The 25,406-nt window shown below is 47.2% G+C and overlaps 1 protein-coding gene across 3 annotated transcripts in view; it reads right to left on the bottom strand.

The window, feature by feature from the left end:
• Window positions 1–25,406, bottom strand: part of LOC144723504 (serine/threonine-protein kinase D1-like) — a 157,792-nt gene that overhangs the window by 16,603 nt on the left and 115,783 nt on the right. For 2 of the 3 annotated variants that reach the window (XM_078602300.1, XM_078602302.1), the window contains 10 exons: window positions 23,414–23,612; window positions 15,822–15,899; window positions 11,353–11,566; window positions 10,570–10,693; window positions 7,083–7,160; window positions 5,619–5,919; window positions 5,128–5,180; window positions 4,299–4,371; window positions 1,452–1,558; window positions 96–257 (listed from right to left, as the gene is read on the bottom strand). In XM_078602300.1, the coding sequence (XP_078458426.1) occupies window positions 96–257; window positions 1,452–1,558; window positions 4,299–4,371; window positions 5,128–5,180; window positions 5,619–5,919; window positions 7,083–7,160; window positions 10,570–10,693; window positions 11,353–11,566; window positions 15,822–15,899; window positions 23,414–23,612 (1,389 nt within the window). The remainder of the gene's footprint in view (window positions 1–95; window positions 258–1,451; window positions 1,559–4,298; window positions 4,372–5,127; window positions 5,181–5,618; window positions 5,920–7,082; window positions 7,161–10,569; window positions 10,694–11,352; window positions 11,567–15,821; window positions 15,900–23,413; window positions 23,613–25,406) is intronic. The other variant, XM_078602301.1, reaches the window with a different exon arrangement.

Raw genomic sequence — 25,406 nt, 5'->3', positions numbered from 1 at the left:
GCGTTGCGCTGCTCGAAGACACACGAACACCGACCCGCGTGCCACCCCTCCAACGGCTGGCAAGGCAGGACGCGCCGACAGCCGCAGCGACTCACCTGCGTGACGAGGAACTTGGTGTTGCGCTCGGGGAGCCGACCCTTCTCGCTCGAGAGGATCATCTCGAGCATGTCGCCGTGCAGCTTCTCCATGACCACGAAGACGCGCTCGGGCGTCTCGAACATGCTCTGCAGGTTCACCACGCCCGGGTGGTGTAGGCTCTGTGGTGGGGGGGCGAAGAGGGAGCGGGGTAACGAATAGACGCAACCGCTCAGCCACAAGACCTCAAGTTCAAGTTCATTTATTTGGTGTAGCCCTGTGAGCCATTCAGCTCTTGAATCGGGTGCAACCTCAACAAACAAAAAACAAAAACACGAACAAAAAACATCTTAAAGTGAATATGTGACTAAGTGCAAACAGAAAATCCAAGAAAAGACAGCAAAATATTGCAGAAAAAACACCGTACACCAACGCTGTGTGCAAAAATCCCAGTGGGATGCAAGTCAAACAACAACAACAACAACCACAAGACAACTTAGATTAAGGCCATCAGTCTAACTCTGTGCTACAACAAACAAACATGGCTAAACCAATATACTTTTCGAAATCACCAAAATAAAGCCATGAAAGCAATGAAACAGTGATCATAGGAACTGTGACGGAATTTTCACAATAAATGGCATAAACAACATGTACTACCAAAACCCTGCAACTATAGCTGGCTGCATGAGTCACTCCACAACCTCGGCCACACCGCGAACAACACAGGGAGACATGAAGGAAAACCAAGTTCACGTGCATCAGAATTCGAAGTTCACTTCCCGAGCTGTACAGCTGCTTTCTGCAGGGGGACTCGGCTAGCAAACATTGCCTCAACTCCCATCGCTACCCCTATCACTACCCCAACCACGACCTCTATCAACCCCAACCCCCATTACGACCCCTTACACTACCTCCTACCCCTAGGTGAGTGGGTGGGATCGTGAGTTCCAGGTCAAAGGATCGCTGACCACAAAGCTGCAGGGTCCAAACCTCGTTGTCAGAACAATCAGCGTCAACATGAGCTGCCGAATGAAGATGGTGACGATTGCCAATGGAGTGCACCCGCACACACCACATGTCCATCAGATCGCGTGACGGAGACTGGTGTAGACACTCGTGTGTGCGTATACGAATGTGCACACAATCGAAACGTCGTATGCTAGTATTTAATTTAATTTATTATTTTATCTTTATACGTGACTTTACCGAAAGAAACAAAGAATAATTCCTGCAGTCACGAAAGCTCCAAATTAAGTTTGAATGTGCACAGCTTGTCGTCGTCAATCCGTTGCGCAGGTCATCACGAACGGTCGGTGCGATGTGGTCGTCTGTGCTCGCAGCAAACCCACGCCGGCGTGCATGCCGGCCGGTACCTGCAGGATGGCGACCTCGTTGCGCAGCTGACTCTCCTGCTTGGTTGGGAAGCGCAGTTTGTCGATCACCTTGATGGCCACGTCGCTGCCCGTCTTGCGGTGTTTTCCTGCAGTGCCACCGCCGCAAGCAAGGAGCGCTCGATGACGGCGAATGTTGAATGCAACGCCAAAAGACAAACATCTCCCGTACGGCCTTCAAAAGGCCGTTTGAGGCCAAGTGGTGTGAGCGAGTATCAGAATCTGTATTTATGCTGGAGGAATCCGATGAGCTATGAAGCTCTTTTTCACAGATGTTCGGTACGGGCGGGTCAGCAAGTTACAACGCCTGCGCAGGCCAGCACGGCACACAGGGGGTGGGGTGGCCAATAGCGCGACTCGGTTGAACAACCAAATCGATTTACACATTTGCCCACGTGACAACTTTATTTCATCAGCTTTGTCAGGTGGCGGGAGAGTTATAGCTAAAATTGGCATTGATCTGACCTATACATGAGTAATTATGAATCACACACACATTTTCTTGGTTATTTTGGTAAAGTCACGTAGAAGGGAAATAATAAAATTTAAAAAATAAAACATAATAAAAAACATAATAATTATGTTTTATTTATTTTATTATTTCCTTTCTACGTGGCTTTACCGAAAGAACCAAGAAGATAAATCACTGCAGTCACGAAAGCTTTAAATCGAAATTTCACACGCACATTGTTTTAATGATAAATGTCGTGATGCGCTTGCAAACATTTTAGGGCAAGTGTTGCTGGCAATGGTCGCTGGAAACAGTTGCTGCATCTTCTTTCTTTCGTATGGTTGATGTAGATTAAGTGCAACAGCTACAATTTCACATTCAGGTGGTCATGCCAGATAACCGCATCAGGAGTAGCGGAGTGTATCGCTGCGATGTCTCCTTCGTATTTGTGGATCGGGGCATTGCGTCGTAAAATGTCGTTGTACGGTCTGTTCTGGATGACCACAGTTGCACACTGGAGAGTTTTTAAGGTTCCATTTGTGCATCAGCATCTGTCTTGGTTTGTGCGGCTCATCAGTTGCCGCATCATTTTCCATTACACCTGGGAGTGTTCACTCCCGGAAGGGCCTTGCGCGCGGTTGAAGGAGATATATTGCCTGCTTGATTTTTTTTTGTTACTTTTGTTCTCAACAACGATGCTAATTGATTATGGTGTGTTGCGTACGACAAGAACAACAACAACAATCGTGAAAATTCTCATTGCTGCTCCCCCTAGTAGGCAACTGCGATGGCTGCTACCAATCACAGGTAGAGGACTACCACTACCTGACGTTGTGGGCATGACAGGCGCATATTTATCCATCAAATGTACTTTTCAATAAACCGTGTTTTTATTTGCTAGTCATGATGCTGACACTTTATGCCATGTCTAAGCTCCCTCTTCAGTTACCATGTCCTTTCTCAAAGGGTTTTGGAAATCAAGGCCTTCCTTCCATTTTGCTTTGCCCATGATATTCCTCAAAAACAGTCGCAATAGATGCTCCCAGTTGCACCCAATTGTTCAAACTGCACGTGTACGTATGTGTGTGTATGTGTGTGTGTGTATATGTGTGTGTGTATATGTGTGTGTGTATATGTGTGTGTGTATATGTGTGTGTGTATGTGTGTGTGTACGTGTGTGTGTACGTGTGTGTGTACGTGTGTGTGTACGTGTGTGTGTACGTGTGTGTGTACGTGTGTGTGTACGTGTGTGTGTACGTGTATGGTGTGTACGTGTATCAGAGTTGTGTTTTTGGTTTGCATTACGACTGCAGGTATTGTGGTAAATGCAAAAATGACTCCTTGTAAAAAAGGTGTCAGTTTTGTTGCCAGATAAAAGGGTAAAAACCAATGATCATATTTTGCTACTGGCAAAGGAGGTTCCAATGGTATCTTGCTTCTAGTTTGCGAAGTAGGGTCCCTGTGATTTTCCACCTTTCACATACATAGAGGAAAACAGACTTGCAAATGTCACACGACAGTATTCCAATTCCTGTTGTCATTCAGAATGTCTAACTCTTCAATACAGATCAAATATTCTGAAACAGCACAGCTACTCATCGTAAATGCACTGCTTGTGTAACTGCCAGTGACAATTTGTCACAATTGCCCAAGTGATCTCATCATGGGCCTTCACGCATCTCCTCTGCCATCCTTTGCAGGGGTTTGGCTGCTCGGTAACCACCACCACCACCAAAACGTGGTTTTCTTTGCACATTTGTAGGCCCTGCAACTCGCTTGGCAATCGGCTCCCCTGAGCATTTCCTAGGACTTGCAGTGCTGCCCAGGCTGCCCCCTGGGGCTCATCGTCGTTGTCATCATCGTTGTTGTCGTTGTTGTTGGCGCTGTGCCTCGGTTTCTTGGTCCTGGTTTGTGCAGCGGTGTTGCCCTCTCTCTCACTTCTCTCTCCGTTTCCCTGCCATGACCTCTCCCCACTCACTCCCTCCATTACACCTGAATAAATGTTTGTTATTGTGTAAATTGTCCCAAAAATGTTTGCCCGTCACATACTGTTATTAACAATATTTTTTTCCGTTCAAGGTGTGGAGTTGTTTGTGCTTGTGCACGACTGCCAACGCAGCAATTAATGTATTATTATGACTCGATTTCGTCCGATCCGATTTGTAATCCCATAATAGAGTCGGTGGAAAGGTTGCAAACTTGAAATGGTAAAGGAAAGGATCGCCTCTGGAATTTAAAACAGAGTGTGTATTTGGCTGTAGTAGCAGCAGCAGTCAGTCTATTACAGCTGTGAAGATGAAACATTCTCAGTTTGATTGGCATGTGATTGCACACTCTTTCCAAGGCATATACAGACACAAAGTGCACTTCTAGTTTACCTCCGTAAACGATGCCAAACTGCCCAGAACCCAGAACCTCGTCCGGGAAGATCTGGTAAACTTGACTTATGTCCTGCACATAAATAACGTGCAAGTGTTAGGTCTGCCAAGCAGTTTCCAACAACACATCAATTGAGCGCATGATACATCCTGCACCGTGCATTGTTTTTATTTTACACGCGAATGGAGACATTTGTAAATCTCCTGGCGTTGATTGTGGGCGATGCAATCATACTTTGACATAAAACATAACAATTGCCACGTTTGTCCAACCAAAAGCTTCTTTTTTCACCCCAATAAAAAAAAAACGCCGATGAAAAACATTTATCCAGAAGGCACGCATAGGCTAAGAAACCGAAATGTGTTGTCTATATTTACGTGGCGAAACTCAGAATTGTCTTTATTTATGGAAAATGTGTGTGAAATTTTACATTTAAAATCACCTTCCCATTTGACCTGAACATATTGCCTGCATTATTCTTTGACAAAAAATATTCTCAACTCTCTCCTGCAAGATTAGATAGTAAAAGTAAGAAAGCTTAGGCATTTATAAAACCGCATTTGATTAGGTTGCTGATTTTCTGGGTCAAAGGTCAAATATCGCACAAAGTTCATGATTAACACATTTGGTCTCCAATTCCTCCTGGTCAGAATGAGCCCCTAACTCGACTCCGTGAAGTGAAAATTAGTCACGGACCATGCCTCGGAACACAGAAATACGTGTCCTATAATGGACACGGAATTAAAATTGTATTGTAATGGAACTTTATTTAACAATGTGCCAAGGAACCGGTTCTCAGATTGTTGGACTCATTCATCACGCACTCACCACGTTCTCTTGAATTTGACTGTTCGACACCGAGATGCTGATGGAGACTTCCCCTGGAATACAAGCACCAGAGTTTGGGTTCATTCATTAATCTCCTTGCCGCAACCTCTACCCTTGAGGTGAATTTAGACGCGGCGAGCTGTGTGTGTGTGTGCAAGATCATTCTTTGTGTTGCCCCTTTGCTGAAGCAATTTCTAGAATTTACACTCGCTGTGGTTCTTTATATTTAGCAGCCAGTGAAAACGAGATCTTATTGCCCAACGAAAAACGATACAAATAAAAACAAGAGAAAGTAGCTAGATGATTCACGAGTACGAGCAATAAGCCAGCACAACGGAGATCCTGGGATTGAATGTGGGTTGGTGTCAGCCGCCCCCCGATTTAACTGGTTTCTGAAGTGTAGGGGAATTGATCGTCTCAGCCCATGGTAGACGACTGCTAATCCACCGCCACCACCACTACCACCGTCCTAGTCGAGGTGCGCCACTCACGTCGGCCCTGCCGGGGCGTGTGCCCGGTGTGCCCGGGCGGCCCGGCGCCCTGCGACAGCACGGGCATGAGGGCCTGGCGGATCGCCATCTCCCAGGTGCGCGCCACCTCCGTGCCCACGCCGCTGCTGGGCAGGCCGTAGCTCATCATGGCCGCGGCGCCCGTCACCGTCACCGGGTTCTCCCCGACGAAGTACAGCATGTTGGCCGTCGTCACCTCGAAGCAGTGCGGGTTGCTGCCCGGCGGCAGAATGCCAAAGTTGCGTGACGTTTCCACGAGAAGGATCTCGGACAGTGGAATCTCCTGGGGGGGGGGGGGTCAGGGGAGGTGGGAGGCGGGGAGTGGAGAGCAGAGCAGGACGTGATTGAGGAGGCTGCTTGGGCCCGTCGATCGGCGGGTTTGCGTTGAGACGTGTAAGGGAGAAGTGAGCTGTACACGTGTGGTCTGTTCTGTCGGCACACTGCCGCTGGGGGGGTGGGGGGGGGGGGGGAGGTTATTTTACCATGCGCCGAATATACGACGCAGGCATTGCCTTGCTCTCGGTCTGCGGAGAAGGCAACGGGATGCACTTAAATAGCGTTCATAAGACGCTGACGAGTGGTGCGCCGATTTCCTTTACAAAACGGGCGGCAGGGTGGCACAGTGCTAACACTCGCGCCTCACAGCAAAAAAGTTCCCGGGTTCGATTCACAACTCGGGGCGCCTTTCTGTGTGGAGTTTGTATGTTCTCCCTCTATTCTGCGTGAGTTTACATCTAGGCCGCTCTCTGGTTTCCTCTGATAGCTCCTCCCCGCCCCCCCCCCCCCCCATAATGCAATTGGTATTGGGCAAATATGCATGACAACAACATCGCCCAGTCGTGCAAAAAACTATTTGTCAGGAAAAGAGTCTTGAGACTCGGCTAAGCTTTCCTGGGTAAACAAGCACGAATTTAATGGTGAATGAAAGAGTCCTCATATCGTGAATGTATCAAGTGCGATCTGCTCATCACGTAACTGGACCACGAGCTCATTATACGCGGTGCTGACCCCTAGACGTTAGGAAACTCCTCATGCCACCGAATGGATTACAAGACTCAACACTGCGAACATGTTTTGCACACGGAAGAGGCAGACTATCATACCTCACCGCGCTGGTCAGCGTGGGTCGCTGATGAAGGTGTGGAGCATAAGCGCGGGAGCACACAAGTGCACAGTGGGCAGTGCGGTGTGGAAGTGGCCAAGCAAACCAATGCAGAAACCCTCCTGCAAAAGAGTCTTGAGACTCAAATGGGAATTTCCTCGATAAATTAATAACAACATTATTAACACAACAGAGCTTATAACAATGCGATTCATTTTAATTCAATATCATATTTGTCACATTGCAGGACTGTGCATGATGCCAGCTTTGATGGAGGACTTTATCCAGCAGTGGATAAACCACGGTCGATTATGACAATCCATATGCACCGGGTGCATCCGTACCTTGTAGTATTTGCTGCCGGTGTCGGTCTGGAAGAGAGTGAGGCATTTGCTGTCGAGACGCCAGTAATGTCTTTTCCGCTGCAATGAAAAGAAATGGTCACCGTTCAGCCACATGCCAAGACAACTACGGTTTTCCCTCGTTATTCACGAACTTGCTATCTGTGATTTTGGCATTCCGCGAACCGCATCCGGAACTCTACATGACTGCATCAAGGGAGAGAAAAGCAGCGAGCGAGAAGGTAATGAGATAGTGATCAGAGAGAATGCAATGCGAGAAAATTATGAGATAAAGTGATGAGACCGATAAAGGAGAACTTGTTAAAGCTTTAGAAGATAGATGTTCATAGGCCAATATCATTATCTGCGAAATTTGGCATTCACGAGTATGTCCGGAATGTACCCTTCACGATAAACGAGGGAATACTCTGTACACATTCATTCGCAGAGTTCAATTGACCAGGTGAGAAGCAGGTGAGACATCTTGTCTCTCTTTGCAAGTGTCTACCAGGTCAACAAGTGATAGCAGCACACACAGAGTGAGCAGCAGAGAGAAACTGAGGGGGTATCCTGGACAAAAATAAACCTCTATAAACGACAAATATATATCTTAAATGTAACCAATACTGGCTTCATCGAAGCACATGACAAGTCATTAAAAAAGGTATTTATGTTGTATTGTCTCCACATGGATGGTCGCATAATGACCACTTAACTTAATAATTGACCCACTAAATTTGCAAACTCAAAAAAGCTGCATTTTCTGGACAATTACATTTTTTGTGGATTCTGGATAACTGTTGTTTTTGCTCCTTGTTAGCGTGGGCCATTCCCAGCCTGTGATGTCCTGTAAGAGCCACCACTGCCCCACAGTCTTGGGCTGTGGTTGTCCTTCTAAAAGCTAAATGGGGCCTTGACCAGCTGAAACAAAGCCAGAGTCTGAACGGTGACCCGACACCAAGGTGTTAGAGTGAGAGGGAAGCAGACGCATGGCACTGGTGCGGTCAAGGTGAACCCTCACTCATGTTTCCGTTGTTATTGAAGAACCCTAATGACGCTAAGGCGTGCGTTAATGTGTGGCCTGCCAAAAATATTTGGTATGTCGTATTTGGCCCTCGGTAAGTAAAAGCTTTCCTACCCATGAAATAAAACAACAAATACATCGGTCCTTTCACGTAAAGTCTGAGTGTCGATCTTGGCAGAGGATATTTTGCTATTGTTTCATATTTTATTTTTTTGTCCGAGATCTCAGCATCCTGTGTTTGGGTCTCCATTCAGTTTAAAGACATCTCTGGAGAGTTGAAAGAAAAATACGATTTACAGCAATAAAATGCTCCTCTAATTCACTAGGTGTCACCACAACCTCTTGGGTGCGATAACACGGACGTCAAAAAAATCGGCGGACGATCAAACCCGTTAACCTCGCGGCTGCTAAGCAAAGATCGTCGCTTCATTACTGCAAAAGCATGTAGCAATCATAATGGCCGGCCATGTTTAAAGCAAGGTTATTACTGTTAATTCATTCCACATTCAATGCAGGACTGTGAGAGAAAAGGCTAAAAATAACAACAACTGTTCATCCCACACAGGACTGCTGGTACATCTGTGTGTGGAGCGCACACGCGCACACACACACACGCGCACACGCATTGTGTTGATGCCTCCATAATTTAGTCGTTAATGCAATTTTGATTTCAAGCAAAGCCTTTTGCTCCAAATGCAAACTCGTGAAATGTGAATCCTGCCGTGCAACAATGAATTTAAAGCACATCTTCCAGTTTATTTCCCATTTGTGTTGGGTTTCCAAAATAAATTATATGAATGCTTGGAATCCAGAATCCCATTAAGCGAAGGGAAGGGGGGTGGGGCAGATAACTACATTGAATTAAAATGTTCCTTTAAAAAAATGTTCCAGCGTAATTCAGTCACAATTCAAATAGACTCCCCACTCCTTCCCAATGCACCCAATGGATAATACTCAACTCGCTGGCTGCAACGGTAAAATCGCGGGCAAGAAATGTTTTTGCCTGGAGCTGAATCGCCCGTCCACGTATCGCATGGCCGATCGCTTTCACGGGAACAAGATAACCCCCCCCTCCCACCCCCCCCGCCCCCACCTCCACCCACCGGTCTCGTTATACGGCATCGACGGACGCTCAGCACGAGTAAATTTGCGGCAAATCTCGGCGCGAACGGGGTTACATCGGCAATTAACACAGGCAGCTAAGACCCACACCTGACAGCATTCGTCAGGGTTCGGTGACCCCTGCCACGTGAGAATTTTGTTCAACCACACGTTAATTATTCGCCTTAATAAACGAATGGTCTGTTGTTACCTGTGGCCCGTGTTTGCACGTAGCGCTGCAGCCCACCGCAGCACGTGTAACCTATTCAGGTCCACGACGCAGATCAGGAGGGAACTTTTTTGGAATCGGACAGTCGCCATCAGCGGAACGTAACATGCTCATGAGGAGACGTGATTCAAGACGGCCGTACGGTACGCTTCCGAAGAGAAGCAAAATGCATCGCTAAATATAATTTTGCATTAAAGTCTAAAACTTGTGCTTCTGTACTAGATGAAGGCGATGCCGGGATAATGCGATGATCATTGCGTTCTCGTGATGTACTTTGGAAAGTTACAAGAGATTTGACTTTGGTGTGTCGCCCTTTAGACTCTCGATAAATAAGATGTTCGTGAAAGAATGCACGAACCTAATTAATTTTAAAGATTCAAACAAAGTCACGATCATCCCCCTTAGCCAGGAATTTTTTATTGACAAAGATTCAGCTTTAAGTTTGTATTACCTACTCTACTTGAATCGCATCGGAGCGAAGGTTTCCATGTACATTGCATTTTTATAGGCCGGCTCGTCTGCCTTTCGTTCTGGTCGCTCATCGTCTAGGAGCCCACGAACAGTGCCTCCATTTTGTTTTTGGTAATTTTTCAACGTTACTCCAATGGTGCTAATTCGCATCATGCGCCGAGATGACGTATCGCGACGGAGTGTCCACTTGGAATGCTGGCCTGAGCACAAAGTGGAACGCACAACGCGTGGCCATATGCGGACAAGAAGAAGAAAATAAAGATTCCCACTTGTCCACACATATCCATCAGTCTCGCAATTAATATGTTCGGCTATCTGTGCATGTGACCATCCTATCCATAAGCTCCTGACCAGGTGTCCCTTTTGTTGTGGTGGCCTTTTTTTCAATTTTATTCCAATTGATCTATTGGCCTCATGTCACAGAGATGACGAAGCCATTCCAGAAAGAAAGAAAGAAAAAACACGAATTTAATGAGGATTTTACGTCCGCGAGTGGGCCGAGATCATCAAGTCATTACATTTGAGAGGCCGCTATAATCACGGGCGGATGAAACCCAGATTCAAATCCAGGATCCCAGCGGCGGTGGTAGCTCCATGCACCGCCCCCCCCTGCTCCCCCACCTGCTCCCGCCTCCCCACCAATGAGCCACACAGCTCTCTCTTACCAGGGTGTCCTTGTTGGTGAAGTGAACCATCCAGCCCTCCTTGATGAGCAGGCTGTTCTTCCGCTTGGTGTGCTTGATCGACTGCACCACCCGCATCAGGGGGATGTTGTTACTGGTGGACGGGCTGCATTGGGGAATGGCAAAACAAAACAAACAAAATACACATTAAAATAACAGACTCGATAACAAAAATGTATTGGTGCTTTTGCTATTCGGCACCGTTCGAACAGCTGAAGGCTTATTCTCGCAGAAGTGGCCACGCTTCACCAGGCGTAAACGCAGAAGAGTCGCGAGCCGTCGCATGGGGCCACATCTGGCATGAGCCGTGGGGTCACATCAAAATATCGCATAAAATAATCTAAATACTCTGTGCAGCCGCCTCCACGATTCCCACCAAAAAGCAAACAGACAAAGATCCCCCGTTTAGCCTTAACAGACTGTTGGGGCAAGTGGTGTTGGCAAGCACCTATGAAGGTTGGCATGGCACACGAGGGGGATGGTTGACCGACAGCACGCCCGGCCACATTTGTCTCCCCAGTGGTGACGTTTCCACACTTCACCAGATGAGTCGACCGAGGGGAGGCCCAGGACCGGTTCAGATAAACACCACTGACGTTGGCCGTGAGCGGGAATCGAACCTGGGTCGCCGAGGTTCGAAGTGCAACACCTAATAGCCGTTACACGCTACCGCTCCACTCCGATTCCCACCACCACCACCAGCAGCAGCAGCAGGAGACGCAAACCGAACATCTCACCCGCACCCCCCCGCCCGCCGGCGCCCACCTGATCACGCGGGACATGTCGCCGTCGTTCTCGGGGTCCAGGTCGATGCCCTCGCCCATCTCCGGCACGGGGGTCCCCCCGCGAGGGGGCCGCAATTCCCTATCCCCCTCGGGGGGGGGGCCCTCGTCCGCCGAGCCGTTGCGGCCGCCGTCTTCGTTGTCGTCGCTGTTCTCCTCCGTCACGACCTCGGCGTCCTGCCCGGGGCTCAGCAGATCTGCGGCGCAACGTGCACGTGGCATCGTCGACAACGTCACTGACAACGTCACCGCCAACGTCACCACCACCATCGCAACCCCCATGGCTCCCTCGTTAGTTTGGCACTTGCGCAGTTCCATTGCGCGTCATAAATAATTGTTTTTTGTTGTTTAGTTTATTGTCCTTCCCCGCACCTCCGATAAGCACGTTTGGCTACATACGGTGCAAAAGACGTTCAACATGCATACAAAGTGTTTTGGGTTAGGTCGCGTACAAAACCTTACTGATTGGCTGTGGCAGGTAGCGGTGGATTTACGAGACATTTGCATTTTACGCGATCTAGCCCAACACAACATTATGACTAAGATTGGTTGCGAAAGCCGATGTGTTAAATTAGTTCCATTGCACCTTCCTCTACCCTACCCATCAAGAACATCGCCTGGAAAAGGATAAAAAAATATACCGTGTTCTCTGGATAATAATAATAAAATAAATAAAAGGTTTTGTGGCGAGTCTTATAATCCAGCAGGTGTGTGTCCGTGCGTGCATGAGCGGATGTTTTTTGTAGTATTGTAGCGGTTAGCGCTACGCTGCGCTTTGACCCCTGTGACCCGAGTTAAATTGCCGCTCACAGCCACCAACACCCGTGATGATTATCTGAACCAGTCCTGGGCCTCCCCTAGGTCGACTCGGCCGCAAGTGAGTACCTGATGCAGTGTAAACGTCGCCACCGGGGAGACAAAGGTGGCAAGGAGTGGTACTGGTCACCCACCCCCTTGTGTGTTGTGCCGGCCTTCGTAGGTGCAACTCACTAAGAGCACTTGCCCCAATAGCCTGTTGAGGCTATACGGGGGTTCTTGTTTGACCAGATTGCAATAGCTTTACTGTCATCGAGTACACGTTTGGGTTCCTTCTTACTTTCCGGAGCATTTTATAATCGGAGAACCTGGTAATAGGTGACGTTTCGGGCATAAACCTTCTTCATCAGTGGATCTCTCTGCTATGAAGAACAGCCATGTCGTAAAACAATTATTTATTGTAAATGTTCCCCTCTTCAGGACAGTGTTCTTGAGGAATGCTCTCGTACACCACTGACAACGCAGTACTGCAATATTTTTAGTTTCCATTTTCCTACATTCACATCTCGCTGCAATCGTTCCCAATGGGCAAATACTTCATCTCATGGACAACGTGGCTACGCTGTGGACAACAGAGTGGGCAGGACGGCAAAATACATCGTCGTACTGTACTTCTATGTTCCCGTGTTTTCGTCAAACTCAAATAACTCCTCGCGACGTGATCTGCACGGCATCGGGTGGTCCCTCATCCAGCAGTGCCATTAAGAGGTGTCCGGTAAAGGTGGATGCTTGATGTGGAATCAAGTTGCTTGGTCATAGCTCTGTTGTTTGTGTGTCCTCAAAATAACTAGGGCAGTAGGTACCTTTGTCCCGCATTTGATGTGGCATTTTTGGAGGGAGCCGTAAAAAATCGGGTTTTTAAAAAACGTTTTAAAGAACGTGAAAAACCAACGGCGACTTGTCATCAGAGCCGACGGGCCCAGGTCAGATATTTTACTGCCGGTACCACCTGACGTCCCCCGACTTCAGCGGTCCCAACATGTGTGGCCAATAACAGTGGAATTATGGGATGCCCGTTTGAAATGAGCGTAGTTAGAAAATAATTAACTCTCATTTGCCAGGTAAGTAAATGGGTACGACTCAAGTCTTTTGCTACCTTGGGTGCTCTGGGCCGCAGACTAACTGCTGCACATCTCCATGCTGGGTAAAATGTCACGTGACAGGCAGTCTGGGTATAGGTGCTGCACAACTGCGTTAGCACTGGATTGTGCATTTCCAAATCGGTTGGCGATATTCGGTGCGTTTAGTCATGTTATGCCTTACCTTCTTATTTTTGTTATTATAAATATTGTGAATAGAAAATAACAATACAAACAACATGAAACAATGTCAATTAATTAATTTGGTGTTGATGATATTAATGGGGTTTTTGTTCAAGAGTAGATATACAGAGCCACTACCCTACCACTGAATTAGCCCGGCATTTGAGGACAAATGTTCATGTTGTATGTAATTAGTTGAAATGATCATTACAGCCACAAGAGGTGCTGCAGTACACCAAGGCAGTTAAACACAATCATCGACTTTTAATCGAATAATGACCCTGAATCATGGCAATTCATCGAATCACAAGTGGGGGTAATAATCAATACGTGAAACATTTTCACATCACTCTTTCTCTCCTATTGAATGGGTTTCCGAATGCACTCTTAACATTTCCATTGGCACATGGAATACAATTGCACGTAGGAAGCTCTTACTCTGCAATATGATCTCGTGTTAACATTTAACAAAATGTCAGACATTTACATTTTGTCAATTTACATTCAGCCTCAATGGAGGCCTCAACAAAAGCGAAATGAAGAGGTGGTGTAATGCCCCATTTTATAAAAATAGAATAATAATTTAAGGTTCCTTCTCAATCTGCTGCTGGATTAAGCCTTCCGCATGCAGTGTCGGGAATGGGAGTTTTTTGTACCTTACTTCACCATGCTGGTTCGTATGGGTTGGTGAAGAGGGACGAGGGGGGGGGGGGGCATGGTTTATATATAACAATTCACCACTGATCTTAGCCATGGATAGGAATACAACTTAGGCTGTACGTATGTATGTTGAACATCTTTCACACTGTACGTAGCCAAACCCCGCGAATTGGAGGTGTTGGGCAAGGACAACAAACTAAACACAAAAAGCAGCTCTAAAGAAATGAGTTATCCATCTAGATTTAAAAGTGCATAGCACCAGTGGCTTCCTAATATTGAAAGGAAGAACGTTACAGACTGCCGCATAAGCGCATCTGAGAGCGCGCGATGCAGTGGCCGTCTTTGTTGGATGGCCAGCCAAAAGCCGCTGCTGCGAGGATGACCGGAGTTCGCGTGATGATTTATGCTCCTTGACGAAACCAGAAAGATTGCTGGGTCGGTGGCACATTGCACCAACCACTGCACCACCACAGAGTTCTTAACCTGATAAGATAAATACCAGCGTGACTGTGGAAGCCAATGCACTTTTACAGGCCTTGTCCTTGACACGAACCTAAAAGACCTGAACTTTGCTCTAACCATAACATGCCCTGTTCATCATGATCACCAGCCATGAAGATATGCCGCTTGCTGGATGAAAGCATCCCCATTACCGATGCAAACCACCACGGTCCTAAAATGTCACAATCAATATTTCTAGCTGCCCATGGGCAGATCTCAATTCATTCTCCATCTCCGCTGTGGTCGCCCTCCCGTGATAGTCTTCAACTAATGTTCAGGCTGGTTGCAGTGTAACGCAGAGTCAACTGAACAAGGATTTGCCGCCTATTTGCATCGCGACTAATCCCCCGTTTGAATCAGCTCCAGCAGCTCGGGCCGAGTCTTCATGGCCTTTGCCCTCGTAAACTACTTACCGCAAGACGTGCTCAAACTATGTCCCTCCAATGCAAGATCAAAATCGCAGGTTTTATTTTAGAGGGTTGACATTGCAAGAACACCGCGTTCAATGTCGCGCTTTTATTAACTCCCCGTGCAGAAAGGATCGCGGGGTTTATAAGCTCAGCATAAATGCATGTCAAATGCATTTTTATGCTAAAGTATATTTATTATATCTCACCCCCCCCCCCCCCCACCTCCGTGAGTGCTGCTTAAATTTTTTACGTGGTTTTTCTTGATTTTCGTCTCGTCTTTCCCGCTCAAAAGTACAACCGCGATCGTGTCCACCATCATCGGCGGCAGCACCACGATAGCGGCAAATACAATTTGGTGCACAGAGCAGGCCATCCTGTCAGAAGCGGATATCGTACCAAGTCATTACGGAATAGACTCGTATCGAACGGCGTTTGCTTGCAAACAAAAGCTATCGAAATCGCGAATTCAAAAATAAAAACACCTTCACGAACGTCGAACACAACAACACAGCGCGTGGATGCCAACTAAATGGTGCCCAACGTGTCAAGCAAAAAACTAAATCCCATCTATAGAAGGTGCACTACTTCTGATAAATGAGTGTTGTGTATGGAGTTGAATGATGAGCATGGGCCCCTTGTGCAAGGAATTAAATTGGGGCAGCCTGTTCAATTTGCCCCTCTTCAAAGCTGGGTCCATGGGCCCTGGAGCAGTTACACCGCCTGCACACTCGACAGCTACGTTGCTGGTGATGATTTTTTTTTTTCTCTTTCTCTCTTAGCCATGGAATTGAACAGCCTCTTACCTCCATTGATGATGACTTCGCCCAGGCAGTCTTTCGGCACTTTTGGAGCGCAGCGTTTGTGGCAATTGAACTTGCAGTCTGCGGGCGGCAGGGAGAAAAGGGCACAAGATGCAATTAATTTACAACAAATCACATCAGAAGCCAGGCAGGCGATTGCAGCGGTGGGAGCAAGCATCTTAGTCAATGGAAGCTCGCGAGTTCAATTGCCGGCCAAGGATCAGTTATTCACATCACTGGGTGTTGATGAAATGAGTGCCACTTTTGAGGAAGTCAATGGTGGTTACCTTAAACTAAACAATACATTTTTATTTTACCAGGTAAGGCCCACTGAGCTATATGGCCACAAACAATAGCGCTACACAGTGGGTTATCACGTGGAAATTTCTAGCAGCCAAATACTCTAAACACATGTGGATTCTAAATGTGGAGGGGAAAACCAGAGTTCCCAGAGAAAAATCGACACGACCACGGGGAGAACATACAGACTTCCAAATATACAGCAGGCGTCAAGGTATGGATCGAACCCATGACCCTCCTGAATACCAGGCCGAAACCCACCCCTAGCAGGGAGCCCCACTGTGACTTCATTTCACCTGCGGTCTTTATTTAAGAGGAGGAGATGGATATATATGTACAGTGGGTCATTAGCATAGAATTTAAGTAGACAATGCCAGATGACTAAAAATTGGCAAGCAACAGAAATTTCCATTCGCGAGGACAAGCACTGGGTTTGAGAGGGAGAGGTGGCAATCCTTCTCACACGTAACAAAAAAACAACATTAGTCGCATTAAACGTAACATGGGGTTATTACTCTCATGATTATTGTTTAACTGCAACCGTTATCTGCATCTCCACACCCCAAGGCCACCAGCCAGTGGTTACAATGAGCCAAGAGCGTCCCCTCTATGAGGAGCATTTTGAGCCGTCTCTGCTAATCTCGGGGCCCCCATCTGTCTGGCTGGACGCGGCGATCAGAAGCCGGCCGCGGCCATCGACCGCAGACTCGTGAATCACACGTTGATTTCGTTTCTATTTATTTTATTTCATTTGTAAAGCTCGATGACAAAACGACGGACGGAATCGGCCGCGCCGTTGGCTACCGTAATGCTGATTTTCAAAAAGCGAGGCGTACGTAAAGCGCAAGTGGGCTTAGATAAAATAAATTCATTTAAGACTGCACGAATGAATAAATGAATTAACAAATAAGTATAACCCGTAAAAACAAAGTTTTTCACTATAAATCCTTTATATGCGTGGCGGCTAGAGTCCTCTCGTCCTCTGGCTTGAGATGGCTGCCACCTATGGCTCAGATGATTGCATTGCACCATTAAGCAATTGGTAATTAAATATTATATTTTTGTCCTAAAAAGTGTAAAATTTTGGAAAAAAACTTTCACGAACATTAATTGTCACGCACAACGAGTCTGTGTGCAAAATGTCAGCTCGATTGGATCACGGGAAGTGGGTTAGAAAACGACCGAAAGATTTGCACGGTCCTAAGCAAGCAAGCGGACTTAATATAAAGGAATTAAAAAAGGCAAGCGCGGTCAAAACTCTCGATTGTCTGTTGTCACGGGGCAATGGGTGGCCCGGAGAAAAAAAAAATGTGGATAATGCACAACGTATTTGGATAAGGCCACAGAAACTAATTAATCGTTTAGCTATAAACAAAGGGGGGGAGGGGGTTTAAAACCTGGAATGTTTTGTCCGGATTTGTTTTTATTGTTCGGTCAAGTAATCTGATTACTTGCCGAGGTATTTGCAATCACGTGGGCACCGAGTCACTGACCATCGACGAGTCAGGAAGCATGGTTATGGTTTATAACCCGGATACAATCTGCCCACGGATAATCGAGAGTCAACGGTAATATTATTCAGTCTTCCTGCTCAAGTGCATATGGGTCAAGCTCATGTGTCAGCAACAGTGTGCCAGTGCTCAAAATACCACATTCCTACGGCAGGGCCCAGTATATTCACATTTACTCGAAACAAAAAAAAAAGGAACTTTATCCAGCATCAGTGTCAATCAAAAGCAAGCAATGCTGACATTGCCAATACAGAGGTAGTCACTATCCCTCTCCATCAACCCTCATCCACTGCAGCAATGATAAATAGTTTTACCCTCCCCTCTTACGATCCTTGCACACCGTAATGCGATAGAGCTCTGGTGATGCATTGTACCGCCTGTTGTTTGGCATGATGTGACGAGAAGAGGGTTCAACACCCATACAATGTACATGCAGTAGTCTCCCTCCTTCATCGCCTTCCATTCCTCTCTTGAAGCCTACCTCTGCTCTATTGCCCATTCTCTTCCCTCCCCTCGCCCCTCCACTCCTTTCCGTCCCTCCCCTATCGCTGTCACTCGTTCCTCAATCCTTGCAGCACGCCCCCTTGTCAACGACATCATTCCATTCTGCCATCGCTTTGTAAGCTAATGTCAAGTGCCTTGAGTGAAGGCGCACTTTAAATATAGAGCGCATTAGATTAATGTGACTGGCATTGTGGCCAAAAAGGCATCGAATTTTGCTGCAAATGACTCTATTGGGATTACACAAGGCAGCAAGGTCGCCTGCGAACACGTGGCAGCACCCTCCTGACAACGAGGCTTGAGACGAAGTGAGACTTTCCTGGGTAACCAAGCGTGAGACCAACAATACTGATGTTTAGTAGTAGGTTTTTACCCTTTTAAACTGGTACAAAACTGACACCTTTATACAAGGCATCATGTTTGCAATAACCACAACACAAGTAGTCAAAAATGCAAACAAAAAGAAGCAACTCTGATAATGATAATAATATGCACTGTCCTTGAAGTTGATTGGTCCACACCCGAGACGGCTTTCTTTAGAGCCTAGTCCCCATTGGTGTTGGACCAGATGACACCAGAAGGCGTACAACTCAAACACAGTGCACTATCAGAGTATTGAGAGCTCGGGGTAAGCATTTACACTATGAGATCTCTTTTAAACTGGTACAAAACTGACACCTTTATACAAGGCATCATGTTTGCCCCTGGTAAAAGAGATCTCATAGTGAACAATACTGATGATCGAGGTTTCTCTCCACGTGTTGGGAGCTTCTTCAGGCACAGCTGGAGAGCAATGTGTGTGCGTGTGGGGTGGAGTTATACATTCTGTTGGGAGTGGTGGCGCAGTGGTTAGCATGCCGACCTACTAAACCTGTGACTCGAGTTCTATTCCCACTCACGGCCAACACCAGTAACGATTATCTGAATCGGTTCTGGGCCTCCCCTAGGTCGATTCAGCCTCAAATTAGTACCTGTTGCGGTATGTGAACATCGCCACTGGGGAGACAAAGGCGACCGGGGGGCGTGTTGCTGGCCGGCCACCCCCTCATGTGCCGTGCCAGCCTCTCTCATAGGTGTTCGCTAACAGCACTGGCCCCATACAGTCTGTTAAAGGCTATATACAGTTGCAGGCTGCTGCTGGTGTTTGATGTAGGCCGCTGATGGATGTTATTTGTTTTATTCGCCTCTCGTGCGTCCGTAGCGAAACGGGAGGAATCTCATCCGCGTGCATACCAGAGTGACAGCACTCTGCAGACGTCTGCCAACTGGACAGGTTCATGAATCACAAGTGGTGGCCCCACATGTGCACAAGTGACAACGCTGAAGAATAACATCTGCCGGCCTCTTTATCAAAACACAACTAGCCAATATAAACAATAATCTAATAACTACATTTTCATTTGTACGGTGCTTAAATGCCTAGAAATCTCAAACCACCTTATACCACAATCTCATCTCAACCATTCCAAGGGGAGCTCCTCTCCCCCGCAGTGGCAGCTCTCCCTGTTCAGCACAAGGTGGCTCAGTATTGGCCTACAAAGTGGACATCATCTGCCCGTAGAGAGTGTTTATTGCTACATACAATCCCAGTTGAGTAACTTGGAAGCAATTTGTTTAGAGCTGCTTTTTGTGTTTAGTTTGTCCCACCCCCCACGCACCTCCGATATAGCACGGTTGGTTACGTACAGTGCAAAAGAATTTCAACGCACGTACTTACACAGAGACCCACAGACACCCAGCCGTATAGAAGTTCAACGTACAAGAAGTTCAACGTACAGACATACGTACGTGCGTGCAGCAACCACCGTTGGGCTGGACATGCGAGACTGTGAATGCACGCGGCTCGTGCTGCGAGCTCGTGTTCTAAGATCAAAGTCGCCCCCCCCCCCCCCCCGCTTAATTAGGCTCCTCTCGGTTCTGCTTTACACATCCGACGGCAGCCAGTGGCTCTCACCGCCGTCATCATGCAGATTTCACATTATTCCCCCGCCGCTAACGAACCTCGCGGTTTCCATTTGTTCCCACATTTGGCGTTCATCGGCTCATCAGAAAGCTTCCCTTAGATTTCATTCAATGTCCTAATTATACACCCCCCCCACCACCCACGACTTTGGTTGCGTGCTGCTCGATGGACGCATTCATCTCCCTGCCACTCTATTCGCTGGGCTGTGAAAAATATTATTCATTCTTCGGACTCGGTTTTGTTGTTTGTTTATGCGCAGTCTTAAATCAGCAGGAGCATTTTAACAGAATTTCTGCCACTTCTTATGTTGTCATTTGCATACATAAATATGAAAACTTTTCTTTCCCCTGAATAAAACATTGTACGTATCACGATAGAAATCCTGACAATGCATTACCCCCCCCCCCCCCAACAGAGAATGGCCTCTGACAAGCGATTTCTAAGCATGTAATCATTCACCGACTGCCCAGTTATTCGGTGAACTGTGCGCATCCAGTGTTGGGAATCGATTCGAGAATCAATAACTTTTTTCCCCTCATCTAATATTCATTAAATGTCTTCATCCAGTTTTGTCCACTCAATTCGCCTAAATGTAACATGAGCTTATCGTATGCATTTAATTTTCCGAAATTGCAAATTACAGATTCTCACACATACACAATTCTGCGTGTGCTTCGTGAGCGTCGGACTGGATTGCATCGATGCACCAATTCGACAATCATTTCGATTGCATCATCCATCTTGGAGAACGGCCCTGCAGATGCTGATATCACAACACTATTTCTAAGACCTATTAAATTGACTCTCATCCACACCAGGGGTGTTGCACTTTCGCATGGTCTGTGCCGACAGAGAAATGTGCTGCACGGCTATCAAAATAATATGTTTATTCAAGTTGTAGGATATGGAAAAAATGATGAAAATTACATTTATTATCATTCACGGGGGGCAGGGGATGGGGGTGCAGTCCTTAGTCGCCAGTCATCTCTCTACATTTGAGGATCCGGTTTAATGCCAGGCCTGTGACCAAACCCGACTTTCAGCTCAGTGCTCTGAACGCAGAGCCACCAGGCCCCACCTCCACAGGGCATCTTTAAAGTGGTGGCCCACACGTGTAACACACACAACTTTGGAGGAAAAGCGTTTATGGATCGCAGATTTGTGACACTAGTAAATTGCTCGGCTGCGAGAGAAAGCAGCACATTCAAGCGAGTTCATTCAGACGTGATTTCCTCGATTTAAACCCAGGCTCACATCCAGCAACACATCCAGCATATTTTACAACACCATATGCTAGGTTCATGTCACAGAAATAAGCGATGTCATCGATATTGTTTCGTACAGCTCAGTGGATGCCACGGTGGCGAGATGTTAACCACCTCGCCTGGTATGAAGGAGGTGGTGGGTTCGATCCCGACCCGGACGCCTGTATATTTAGAGTTTGCGTGGTCTCTCTCCCCGTGGTCGCGTGGATTCTTCTCAGAGTCCTCCGGTTGTTTCCGTCCACGTTAAGAAACACGCATTTAGAGTATTTGGCTGCAATACAAATCTCCACGTGATAAGCCACTTCGTTGAGCTATCATTCGTGGCCAGGTCGCTTTTGAAAAATAGCTTCATAGCTCAGTGGGCCTTACCTGGTAATATAAAAAATGTAAACTGTTTAAGTTGAACGTAAAAATAGTTTGTCGTTTAAACTTATAGACCTACGCTGGGCAAAAAAAAAAAAATCACCGAGCTCCCGACAGCCACTGGACACAGCCCCCAAGCATCCTGCATGGCAACCCCATGGGAGCTTGTGTTATCACATTTAGTGGACACTTCTACAAACGTCTCCTTCAATTGTCACGACTAGAGAAGAGATGTAGCTGTGACAATTGATTTTTCAAAAGGAAACGTCGTTTAGCGAGTACTACATCGCAACGCTATTTTTAAACGGGGTTTCTCCTTGGGATGTGAAATCATTCTACTAATGGAGTCTTTATGGATGTTTAAGGAAACCAGAGAGAGGGGCCAGATAAAATGCATGCATGGAGGGAAATGGGTATTTTAATCTAAAAAAAAGGTACGTCTGCAGCCGACTTCATTTCATCATCATCAGCCATGACCAATCCGCTACTGAATGAAGGTCTACCCCACATTGTCCTGTGATGCCAAATTCCATTTCATCTCTCGCTCTATCTCTGCGGCGAACATTATGGTTATAGCTTGTGATCCCAGAGCAGTACAGGCAGACAATCAATTCACCAACAAATCAACAAGGCAAAATCCCTTTTCCAAAATGAATGTTTGCTTTTCGAGAGAGGGCATAACCTGATGAGGAGAGAGCGGGCAAAAGAGGATGTAATCGCGAGACTCGTGAGGGACACTTCTTCATGGATGGCTGAATCACAATAATCATCAGCATACTACTGCTCCATAGATATTCATCATCATCATCATCATATTACTGTTGATGTATTGACATTTTAATTAATACTTTTTGGTTCTTTCGGAAAGTCACGTAGGTAGAAAAATAAAATAAAAATAATATATCACGACGTTTCGATCGCAACAAAAGCTGTCATCCTCAGGCGGAAAAAATAATAATCCAGCAGTGGAACTGCTGAACCAACGAGAGTTGTTACAACAAGAGGTTATTTATGTGGCGATGTGCAAGCAGGCGGGGTCTGAGCTGGAAAGGAATGCCATCCCCGGACGCAAGCACGTCAGTTGTGTTAATGGGGGAGATTAGGGAGAGAGAGAGAAGGTAGAGAGATTAGCATGAAATGAGCTTCCTCATAATGATAAATGAAAGGGGTACAAGGACGACGAGACCCCAAAGTGCACAGTCACCCTTTTGTGAATGAGGCCATCATCATCATAATTTCCGTCCAAACTTTTGACTTTATTTCTCACGTAACAATGTATGAATGCAAGAAACGCCGTCTCCTCAACATGCCCCAAGCCGAATTGGGAGCCTGTCACCCCAGTTTTAGATTTAAAGCCAGGATCCATAAGGCCAAGCTGATGACTAGACCAATGTCAAGGCCTGTCCTGGTAGGATCCTATAGGCGGAGACCACAGTCTAGGCCGGGTGCCTCGAGCCTAACTTCACAGGCCAGAGGCCCCCCCCGCCAACGCCAAGGTCAAAGATGACACAAGAGAAAATTCGTGAGCATTTAACGTAGTCATATAAACAACAATGGATCATGTGAATCTGGGGAATATGCAGTACCTATCATTAGTTGGGCTTTTGACAGTTAATAAACGCACGGTGGAATGCTTTTACGCTTTGCTTTGTTGGCCCACCCCGCACCTCCGATTGGCACGCTCGCGCTCACCTTTGCACTGCATGCCCTGGCGGAAGAGGCCCTTGAGCAGGCGCTTGCAGAACTGGCACATGGTGGGTCGCTTGTAGGAGTGCACGACGAAGGTGTGCGGCACCTTGACCTTGCCGGCGAAGGCGCGGTCCACCCACACGGGGCGGCCGCTCCACGACGGCGAGCGCCGCTCGCGCCCCGCCGCATCCTGAGGGCTCTTCTGAATCGCCGGGGGGGGTGGGGTAAGAGACGCTCGTAAAGACATGACAACAGTCCCCCGCCGTCGGAACGAAAGACGGCCAAGGTGGGTTTGCCGCGTACGCACGCTTTCAGACGCCCTTCCGCGGCCGCCTGCAAACGCTCTTACTTTTCCGATATTGGGAAGCCACTGGGCGCTGTGCACTTTTAAATCGGCTGGATTGAAAACTAATTTCTTTCGAACTGCTTTTTGTGTTTAGGCTGTTGTCCTTTCCCCGCACCGCCGTTTAGCACGGTTGGTTACGTACGGTGCGAAAGAAGTTCAACATACATACGTACAACTGATGTGTTGGGGCAAGTGCCACACGATAAAGGGGTGGGGGGGGGGGGGGTGACCGGCACCATGCCTGGCCCGGCTGCCTCCATCTCCCCTGTGTTGATGTCTTTAGGTAACTATCCAGGTACTCATTTTAGGCCGGTTCAGATAACCGGTCACTGGTGTTGGCTGCGAGCGGGAATTGAACTGAGGGATCGCCAGGTTCGTAGCGCAGCGCGTTAGCCGCTGTGCCAACGCATGTACGCACATGTGCAAAGGCAGACGCACAGACAAGAAAAAAATGCACACACAAGCACAGGATGACACGAACATGCACTCGGTTACACAAACAAGCACAAAAAAAGCAAACATGCTCAGAAACAAGACGCACAAATTCACGCACCGATGCAATCGCCGCGCATGCGTGCCAAACACACCGTGCACACATATGCATGCACACGCATATATAGACAAGCAGTAAATCATATGTAAACACCCAATGTGTGCACACAAAAAACGCACATGCACAGAGACCTGCGCCGATGGACACACAGCACGCACGACACCACGCAAAACAATTCCACAGTGGTCGCCGCACCACACACACAGTCGCATGCGCATCAACGTGTGAACCAAGAAGAGAAAACGTCATCGCATCATTGCTATTAGCAACACTGTTAGCGACATTCTTCAACATTGCCGCTGTGTAATGTGTTGCATAGTACACAGTAAGACCATTAGCAGTTGTTGCTCTAATAACAAAAGCACGAACAAAACAAATGCAAAGCTCAACGACAAAACGATCCTAGCAGTGATTCTGGATTAATTAAACGTCACGTTTGTTTCGTTTTTTGCATTTTGGGAAAGTCTGCTCGTGCTATTTTCAGGCAACTTAAGGGAGTCTCGGCACTTGCAAGGGGTCTGAAGGAGAAAAAAAGGGCGGGGAGAGGGGGGTGTGTGAAAGCGACTTTAACGAAGCAACACTCCTGTGGCAGAAAATCGAAAAAGTTGACAAGGAAGAAAAATGAGCCAATATGTACGAAGGCTGGCGCGTCTGCTCGCTCTGGCGAGCGCCGTCGTGGATCCGTTTCACTCGGCCACATGTGCGACTGCCTTGCGGTGCACAGCGCTGAGGAGCCCGGCTGGCAAAAGGCCCAGACAAAGAATCCACATGGGCAGAATGACGACGAGCCATGTGGGTGGCTGGGAAATGGGCATTTCAGACAAGTCGGTGTCAAAATCAATGCCGCCCCGTGCCCGTGTCCGTTAAATAATTTCAACAAGTTGACTGTGGTCAGCAGTGTCAAGGGAGTTTTTAAAAATTAATATCGCGTTGCTCCTGTTCACCCAGTGTAGCCAATAACATGAGGTGATACGAGTGTAGTCCCCTACACAGGGCCCAGTACATGCGGAGAGAGACTTTATTTTATAATGTCGGTGCGCCAGGTTCATCTATTGGTAGTAAAGACGATAGAGGGCCCAGATTCCACTGTTGAATGG

The sequence above is a fragment of the Lampetra planeri genome, chromosome 18 (genome assembly GCF_965212315.1).
Source record: "Lampetra planeri chromosome 18, kcLamPlan1.2.h2, whole genome shotgun sequence".
Classification (NCBI taxonomy): Eukaryota; Metazoa; Chordata; class Hyperoartia; order Petromyzontiformes; family Petromyzontidae; genus Lampetra; species Lampetra planeri.
Note: the sequence above shows the minus strand (reverse complement) of the source record. Positions and strands in the feature narration are given on the sequence as shown.